Below are 10,124 nucleotides of genomic sequence, written 5' to 3'. Positions count from 1 at the left end.
TATTTTTGGTGTTATGGTGTTCCACAGCCCGGAAGGACTAAATGTCATGGCATACACTCAGGTCTTAGCTACCCCACCTACTCAAACACAGCCTCACTGAGATTTTACTTTAATGGGACACTGAACTGTCTTCATAAGTAGGGCACTCTGAAGAGTAACTTATTTATTTTCAAGAGGATACATTGCTACCAGGGTTTTCTCTTTACATTAGCACAGAAGGAGTGAGCAGGAAATGTGTTGTTAATAGAATGGAGTATTAGATTCCTGTATGCAAGTCGCAGAAGCCAGACTGACCTTAGTTGACTTTGTGTAAGGAACTAAAAATGCATTTGCACTGACTGCTAAAAATGCTTATTCTAACTGAATTGAGATGTGTTCTGCTTCCCCTACCCCAGCCAAAAAAAAATGTATCTCTGTTTTGATTTGCTTCTTGTAGAAGACAAAGCTGTAGTTACAGATGTAAGACAGTAACTGGTTCCTAGTAATGGCAGTGCTAATCTGATTCAGCACAAAATTTATGATGATTTGGTTCTCACTGTTTACAGTGTAGCATTATTCATTTAATATGAATAGAATTGTTTTCTTTGCGTTTCTGATTCTGAGCAAAGATCCATAAAAGATCATTGTTATAGAACCCCTGAAAACGTACTGCTGTGGATTTTTATCAGAAGCAGTTACTTCTTGTTTTCCCCACTGCATCATTCCTTTCTTTTTATCAGTAAATTGCACCTACGGTTTCTTTTGATGAAAGTGCAGATGACTAATGTATGTCACCTCGGTGTGCACGTTGTGGGTGGACTGTTAAAATATGTGGTTATCAGTTTAATGCTGCTAAGCAGTTTTCATTGATTAGTCAAAAAGAGATGCTGTCTCAATAACATTTTAAGTTTTGCTTTTATGTAGAGGACCTGAGCTTTAGCTCGGATGTATTTGGCTTTAACTGTAGTCCATTAATTAGCATTTCAAAACAGTTAATAGGCGGTTAATTCCTTCAAGTGGTTAATAATACACGTACAGAAAGTGAATCTTTTGTCAAGTATGATTCTGTTTTTGATTCTGCGGAATTACTGCCATTGTTATTTTTTCCCTGCTTGTGCTTTCTTTCTGTAAATATTCAGACTGTATGTCACTTCACTTGTTGATATGCAAAATTTCAAATTGCCAAAAGTTAATTGAGTATCAAAAATCTCAAATGAAGATCCGCTGCAGCTTTAGTGCCATGTGAGGCAGGTATTCATAATAAAGGAAATTGGAAAGTTAGAATTGGGGAAACATGGAAACAGAACTTATACATGACATGAAGTGTAAGAGTACATAACAAGAAAAAAAATGTACAGGCTATTTTTATTGTATTGAAGTGCAGCAAATCAAAAATACAGCTGCAAAGTACTAAAAATAAAAAATAAAAACTCCAAACAGAAAAAAATGGAACACAAGCTGTAACAGACTGGAGGCTGACAAAATGGAATAGAATGCACTGCACAAATATAAAGCTAAGCGCTTTCGTTCTTTAATTTGAACTTCCTCAGAGCTTCAGTGCACTATAAAAAGCCATTTTTATATACAATAATTCATCATGTGACTAACAGCAATTAATTAAAGATCATTGAAGTGATACAGCCATATAAAAAACTTAAAATACATACATAATCTACCCAACATATACTGTAATACAATAAATAAATAAATAAATAAATACAAAACTCACATCTTTAAAAACATTTTATATTAATTGCTTCATTAAGAGCTGTCTCTTTGTTGGCTTGTAAAAAATCTACCAATTTAATTCTTTAACTTCTAAATAATTCTTAAAATCACCACTATAAGGACTAGGAATGACAACATTTACTACAGAAAATAAGAACTTCCTAAAGCTGACACAAATTAGTGAATGTTTGGCCAAAGCATTCATAGCAGTCTTATTTTTAATAGCCAAAAGGTGCTCAGAAATATGTGTACTCAATTTTGTATGATTTTCCCCACGTAGAAACAATGACATGTATAACAAGTAGCAAGGTAAGCTACAAATGCTGAATAACAGGAGAACCAGTCCTTAGCCCATAGCTGCAAACCAGTATGTCTTAAGACAACATTCAAACCTTCATTGATAAACCTGCACTGCTTACATCCATTTGAATGAACTATACCACCTTTTATTAACATGATCAGTGACACAAATGTGCTCAAACAACTTCTTAAGATCATAATCCTTCTTATAACAAAATGTAGGCACCAAACCAAGAACATCACTGAGATCCTTGTTGCCTGAAATAATTTTCCATTGCCCACTTAAAATGGTCCTGATACTATGGGCATCAGACAAGATTGGCAAGGAAACCCCCATTGATATCAAACCATGATCACCATATTCTGTATATTGCTCACCTGTAGTATTAAAGTGAAGAAACCATTGAGCAAAATAGGAGATTATTTTGTACTTCTCAAACTCCTAACTTCACTAATAACACTATCCAGAAAGGGGACAAGGTAGCCTCTTTCCTTAAACAAACTTCATTCTCAAAATCCACATCCATACTTATAAGATGGCTAATTCTAATAAACTGACCCCTAACAACGTCTCTCTTCATAAACTCAGGGTGACTACTGAAAGCAAGATCATTGTTAGAAGTTGCTTTCCTGAAAATATTAATATGGAAGGTACCAAATCCCATATCCGTAGTAATCTCAACCTCTAAAAATAAATAACAGTCCCCAAACATCCTTTAGTGAAGTTTAAAAAAAAAGTACTAGCATTAACATCATGAATAAAAGTATCAACTTCCTCTAACCTTCCCAAACAAAAAAATAAATCATCTATATACCTCCTATAAAATGCTACTTTGTGAAATAATGCATGTGAACAGAGAAATTCATGCTCCCACCAACTCATCACTAAATTAGCATAAGAGGGCGTGATTCTTGTACTTACTGCCACTCCTGTTATTTGCTTGAAATCATCCCCATTAAGTACAACGAAACGCAAAGCCCTTAGCTTTATATTTGTGCAGTGTATTCTATTGCATTTTGTCAGCCTGTTACAGCGTGTGTTGGCATTTTTTTTTCTGATTGGAGTTTTTATTTAAAGTGCAGCAAACTCAGGTTTTGTATATATATATACATATATATATATATATATATATATATATATATATATATATATATATATATATATATATTAAGAGGGGTAGAGAATGTGGGTGGCATCCTCCTCCAAGAAAAAAAAAAAAAGATATTTTGGTCTTGGTTGTATTGATTTTGGTGAAAGGTCCATTTCAGAATTTGTAGATTTTGAACATACTAAGTCCAAACACCTTAAATGATTTAGCAGCTTTAGTAAGTAATCCAAACCAGCATAACTTAAGTAGTACTTATTTCCTTGTTTCACTTGAAAGAAAGTTACTGTTTGTCATTTTTGCATTTAAGTTACCTGTAACACATTGCATTTAAGTTACCTGGCACTTGCTCACTAAGTCAGCACTAAAAAATTAAAAGCACTACACCCTCACAAACTCCCCTTGGGTACCTTGTTCCCCATTGGCCCTTTTTTTCAATTATAAAAGAATTCCCAATACTATTCTAGCATGTCCAAAGGTCAGTTGTCAATCTCCTCTCTGGTCCAGCTGGTGAATCTGGGAATCTTGAGGCAATGTTACAACTGCCTCATGTACACAGACAATCCTCTCCTCCTCCCAACAAATTCCAACACATGTGAGAGATGCAACCATATAGCCAAACTGGAGGCTAAGCTCTCTCAACTCAGTACTGGCGTATCCAGTCAGGAGGAGAAGGAAACCACACTCACTACAATTCCAGTCTCACATAGACCTACCACGACAGCAAACCAAACACATAAACACACAAAAACTCGGAGGCTCTAAATAAAAATCTGCCTAAGCAGCAGAGACCTCCAAAGCAGACAACCAAGCAACCGCTACCCCAAAACAAAACACATGCAACACTTAGCTCACAAAGCCAGTGTGCCGAACAGTCACATCCCTTAAGGCTAAACAACACACCTGATACATTTGTAATAGGTGACTCTATCGTCAGGCACACTGACGTCCCGCTCACCAGGCTGAACAAAGAGAAGGTCACGGTGAGCTGCCCGTCGGGCGCTAGGATCCGCCACATAACACAAGCACTCAGGTCACTCCAAGGCAAGTACAAATATGACTCAGTCATTGTCCATGCTGGTGTGAATGACCTGAGATGTACCTCCCTGGACTACATGAAAAGAGACATAGAGGAGTTCTCTGAGCATATAGCCCAGGCCGGTATGACTCTGACCTTGAGTAGCATCTTACCCTCACCAAGAATGATGCCACAATATGAAGACAAGATGATCAATTTCAACAATTGGCTTAAGTATTGGTGTCATTCAAAGGGGATCCAATCCCTGTCAGCCTGGGATGACATGCTCGACAAGCCACGATGCTTCGCTAGGGACGGCTTGCACCTGTCACCCCTGGGCTTTCGGATATTGGCAAAGGCTCTTGCTACCCCCATAGTGCCTTTTTAGGCAAGGCTCAAAAGACAAACCCACCTCCATAGGTATCACAAGGGATAAGAAACTAAGAGTAATGCTACTCAACACCAGAAGTCTAAACCTCAAGATGCACGCACTCAAAACTCTCCTTAGCATGGAGAACATCGATATCTGTGCAGTAACAGAAACCTGGTTCAAGGCTCCCGAGAGCACCCCACCACTACCAGGTTATACCTCATACCATGCTTTTCGGCCCCAAAACTTGGACTGAACCACAAAAGGAGGGGGAGTATCAATATTCGTCAAAGATACCCACACCTCCAGGTTGGTGGCACAGCACGAAGCATCAGAGACTATCCATATGCAACTAACAGTGGGTAAAACTGCCTTCCAGTTTATAGCCTGCTACAGACCACCCTCCCAAACCCTGGAACCCCACTCGGCCTTCCTGAGAACACTGGAAAATATGAAGGTCTCTCCAAACACCATTATATTGGGTGACTTCAACTACCCAAACATAGATTGGGAGCATTACTCTAGCTCCAACACCCTAGCCCAAAGGTTCCTAGAATTTATAAACTCAAATGCTATGGAAAAACTTGTTACCACTCCCACAAGAGGGGAAAACATACTGGACCTGATCATCACCAACATGGGGACTCTATGCTCCAGACCAGAAGTGTATCCCTCACTGGTAAGATCGGACCATAAACTAATCTCACTGGATATTCACATCCCGACCCCACCCCCTGCCCAGATTGAAAAACTTCTCTAAAGCAAATTTCACACTCCTCAAAACCGAGGTGGAATCCTTCAAAGCCCCCGGGCCTGTGGAAAATATGGCCCAGACAGCAGAATCCTTTATAAACGCATTCTATGAACACCTTCAGGAATGCATGGATCATGCAATCCCATATAAAACCAAGACCCAATCCTCCAAAGGCAGACATCCTGTCTGGTGGATCCCAACCGTAAACAAACTATACAATAGAAGGAGGAAGCTACTACATGATAGAGCAAAATCCCAAAAAGGGAAGGCATCTCTGATCAGTATTAGCAAAAAACTACGGGCACTCATAAAATCGTCTAAGGCCAGCTTCGAGAGACAAATTGCACAGGACACTAAGGATAATCACAAGGCTTTCTTTAGTTATGTTAGGAACCAGGGTGGGAATTCCCAGATATGCTCAGAATTAGTCCAAAATGACAAAAAATACACCAAACCCACAGACATTGCCAACATCCTAGCTGATAGGTTCAGCGCAAACCCCCCCCCACCAAAAGGGCAAATATCTATCCCAGCAGAGTGCTGCCCCCCTGACATCTCAGATAAGAGCCGCCCTCTCCAAAGCAAAAAACACAGCATCAATGGGCCAGATGGTATCCCGGGCTGTGTCCTACATGAACTCCAAGAAGAGCTAAACCCAAACATAAAACTACTGTTCAGTCGCAGCCTTACTACAGGATATGTACCCAAAGAGTGGCGTACAGCAACAGGGGTCCCTCTCCACAAAGGTGGTGCCTCAACTGATCCTGGAAACTATCGCCCCATAAGCATGACTAGCTTGGTCTGCAAAGCTATGTCAAGGATCATCATGGACCTCATAAATAAAGATATTGGGGACCTACAGACACTGAATCCTACCCAGTTCGGCTTTGTTAAGGGCAGATCCTGCCTCTTAAACCTGGTCGATTTCTTTGAAACAGTCACCAAGGCCATTGACGAGGGGAAGGTGGTCCACACAGCCTACCTAGACCTCGCAAAAGCCTTCGATACAATACCCCACTCGGGCATTATAGATAAGCTCACCAGCTTAAATATAAACCCCTGTGTCACTAGATGGGTTGCAAACTGGCTCAAGGACAGAACCCACATGGTTAGAATTGCTGGAGCCATGTCAGACTCCAAACCAGTTACAAGTGGCATCCCACAAGGCTCAGTCCTGGGACCTCTCTTGTTCGGTTTATATTTCTCGGAGGTACAGGCCAACACAGAAGGACTGTAGCTGACCAAGTTTGCAGATGACTGCAAACTGGGCACCATAATCGACTCTCCAGCCGACACAAGCATCCTCCAAAAGGGCCTCATAGAAACAGACAACTGGTGCCAGAGCCATGGCCTCAAGCTAAACACCAAAAAGTGTATAGTCATCCCCTTTGGCAGAAACAAAGTGCCCACAAATTACCACATAGGTGGTAATCCATTAAGTACAGAAGAAGTAATTAGGGACCTGGGGTCCCAAGTTGATAGCAATCTCTCATTTGACAACCACGTGGCCAAAGTGGTTAGAAAAACATTTTATATAGCCCACCTAATCATGAAGGGATTCACATCTAGATCAGGGAGGTCATCGTGCCTCTTTACTCATCCCTCATCAGGCCCATAATTGAGTACAATGCCCCTTTTGGGATGTACCTTACCAGACACCTGCAGCAACTGGAAAGACCCCAAAAGTACCTCACCAAGAGGATCAAAGGGCTCAAACAGATGCCATATGCTGCCTGGTTAAAGAAACTCCAGCTCTACTCAGTGGCATACCTCCTGCTCAGAGGCGATCTGTGCCTGACGCATAAAGCCATGTCCAACCCGGAATTAATGGACATGCTGCACCTCAGAAGATCCAAATCCCATCGAGCTACGCACTCGAGAGACTTGAACCTTAACACTGAAATAAATAGGACATGCTGGAGGGACAGATTCATAACCCAGAGGCTCCCTTCACTCTGGAATAAAATCCCAGTCCAGGTTAGGCAGAGTCCCTCATTGACTCTCTTCAAGAGGAATCTTGATGAGTGGATGGGAGATCGTAGGTTTACCCCGGGTATCACTTCTGTGTCACTGTTAGAGGCACAGTATACTAACCTCGAAAAAGGGCATAGCAAAATTAATTTAAAATGGGTGATGAAAGCCAAACACACTCTGGCTAGGCTTATAAATGCCCTAGGGCAGATAGCCTAGTATGAACCTATGAAAAGCAGTGTGTATAACTGGATAACTAGAAACTTCTAGCTGCATAGCATAGCACGATAGTACTGCTGTTGGTGTGCTTAAGAACCAGCTTGAGTGGGGAAGTTAATATATGGACTTCCCATAGGAGTCTTTAGTTTTAATAGTGTATACACACACCCAACTAAATGTAACCATCAGTATCTAAGGTAGCACAGAAATGTTTCCGTTTTTGCAGTCTAAAGAGAACCCTAATGCAGTGCATGTTTTTATTTTCTTTTTTTTCCCGTTCAATGGCATTTTACTTTCCCTCTTTTAGGGTGTAGTCAACACACTAATTTTAAGTAACTTCTTTCTTGATTCACTAAGAAACTATTTCAGCTGTTTTTGAGGAAACATAGCAAATAATAATGTACTGTAATTTATTGTTCTCTTTTTTTAGTGTTGGCTGTCTGTTTTGTGATCCTAAGGAGCCCATCAAAGCCTGTACCCGTTTCAGAGCAAGAGTACTCATATTTAACATTGATCTGCCAATCACACAAGGTTTTCCTGTAAGTAGTAAAATCACCTATCAACATGCATTTTTTGAGCAATAAGTATGGAACTCATTATTGACAGTATTCAGTAATTTACCACTAAAATTAAAAATGTTGTAAAGGACAGGGCAATCATATGACACAGAATCCAGTGACATTTTATGAAATCATGGGCAGTTGTGAGGTGTGGGAGTGTGAAGTGATCTATAAGCTTATGGCAGGCAGAAATGAAGTGCGCCTCTATAGAACTAATAGCCTTAAAAGGTATTCTGTACTTCATTTTGACACACTTTTTTTATAAGGGTGGCCAAGCAAAGCATTTTGCAACTTTTAAAACTGTTATACCGTCTGCCATTTTTTTTTATGTTCATCATATTAATAACTGCTACAGTAGCCTAAGCTGTGTGGGTTATATCCTGATATTTTCCAAAGCTTCAGAACACCTTCCCCTCACCTGAACTGACAGGCAGCTTAAGCTGAGCTGACTGAAAGGTTTGGGTTCCAAGCTCTTCAGTACTTTACTGCCCCCAAAGAATATGCTTCCTGTAAGGTTTTCAAGGATTGACAGTCCACTAGGTCCTGTTCTTTTCCTATGCAGATAATATCTGTTTGGGGGAAGTACTTCCATTTTCTAAATATGTTTGTGTTTTATTATGTTCCCCTTCAGGACAGTTATTTTAAAGCTAGTTTTGTGTTTTAATGGGACTGTCACAAGTCTCGTATTTTTAAACAGGAGTGCTCTATTTTCCCGTTGGTTTCAAAAGTTGTGTGAAGTAACTAAAAAACATTTTTCTGTGGATAAATTGTTTATTTTCCTTTTTGGTGAGCTGGCAAAGTGTTTAAATGTGCTTTTTATTATGTTTTTCTGTGAAAAAGTGACTTTTAAAGACTTGTAATTTTTACCAGCATTTGCTGCTTGTCTTCCCTGGGAAAGAGGTACCATTTTTGGCTTGATGGTGGAACAAATTACCAGTCCCATGGTCGGCCCTTCTTCCAACCACAAAAAGAAAGTTAAGCAAACAGCATTTGCCACCACAGTAGGCTAGCAGTTTGCCTCAGCTATAGGTGGGTGACTCTGCTATGGCCTTTTGCTGTACCTCAGATCACTCATTGGATCCCACTGTTGAAACACCTACAGCAACTGTGGCTCATGGGTTAGCCACATCCTCTGTGGATGTTGGGGTCCCCTCAGTAGACAAAGGAGAGAGACTTGTTGGTCCTTGGAGAGGGAATAGGGAAGGCTTCCATGTTGTTTTAGAATGCTGTGCCCATCCCTGGGAGCCTGCAGGTACCATTAGTAACATGGTTGGCCCCATTTTTCCCATCAAAAAGAAACTGAATACTAAGCATGTGTCTATAGAAAGACTCGTTGCCATAATGGTTAAGGTCTTTGCCTCTCATGCACAAGTGCAAGACTTGATCATGACCTCTGGCCAATGCATGTGTGTAGTTTGCATGTTCTGCCTGTGTCTCTTTAGAGTTCCTCCCACCTCCCAAAACATGCTGAATGTTTCCATTTCAAATTCAACCAAGAATTTAGAGCAGCACAGACTGTAGATGGTACCCTATAGGGGAAAGAGTTGTATAGACTAACGGCTTTGGGCATCTACTGTGGTGCGCATCATTCTCAAGATAAGGAGAACGTGGATCACAGGCTACACATCGTAGCAGGGCTTATCTGCATGACAGTGTAAAATATGGATCTAGGTGATTCAGTCATGATGAGTATGTGAAGACTGGTGGAGATGGGTGAAGGCTGCCAGCCTAGCCAGATAGAATTGTGCAGATAATACTATCATTTGTAAATACGAATGTTGAATTACAGGCTTGTTTTCTTAAATGAGAGAATATGTTGTGAAATGTTGAACTCAAAACAATGTAGCAACATTGCCCTCTGCTATAAAGAAAGCTAAGTCAAGCATTTCTTGTCTGTCCTTTGAAATTGAAATTATTTCATGACTGTCTTTGATGTTTACAATTCGGCTCCGGCTGGGCTAGATGAAGGCTTCCTGCCTATTGTTTTAAGGGTAAAGTTAATGACCAGAATTTACATGTGGAATGTCCTTTATTACTCTGGTTTCTGCCTAGGTGTAAAAGAATGTAAATGCAGTTTCTGTCATCCTGGGAGCACCAGGAAAGTGTAAAAAAAATGATG

General features: G+C 40.4%; 1 protein-coding gene across 2 annotated transcripts in view; it reads left to right on the top strand.

Moving 5' to 3' along the window:
* HBS1L (HBS1 like translational GTPase) overlaps positions 1-10,124 on the top strand; it is a 2,781,383-nt gene that overhangs the window by 2,547,874 nt on the left and 223,385 nt on the right. For both annotated transcript variants that reach the window (XM_044076292.1, XM_044076279.1), the window contains one exon: positions 7,876-7,984. In XM_044076292.1, coding sequence (XP_043932227.1) covers positions 7,876-7,984 — 109 coding nt within the window. The remainder of the gene's footprint in view (positions 1-7,875; positions 7,985-10,124) is intronic.

The sequence above is a fragment of the Protopterus annectens genome, chromosome 1.part1 (genome assembly GCF_019279795.1).
Source record: "Protopterus annectens isolate FY-2018-M chromosome 1.part1, PAN1.0, whole genome shotgun sequence".
NCBI lineage: Eukaryota > Metazoa > Chordata > Ceratodontiformes > Protopteridae > Protopterus > Protopterus annectens.
Note: the sequence above shows the minus strand (reverse complement) of the source record. Positions and strands in the feature narration are given on the sequence as shown.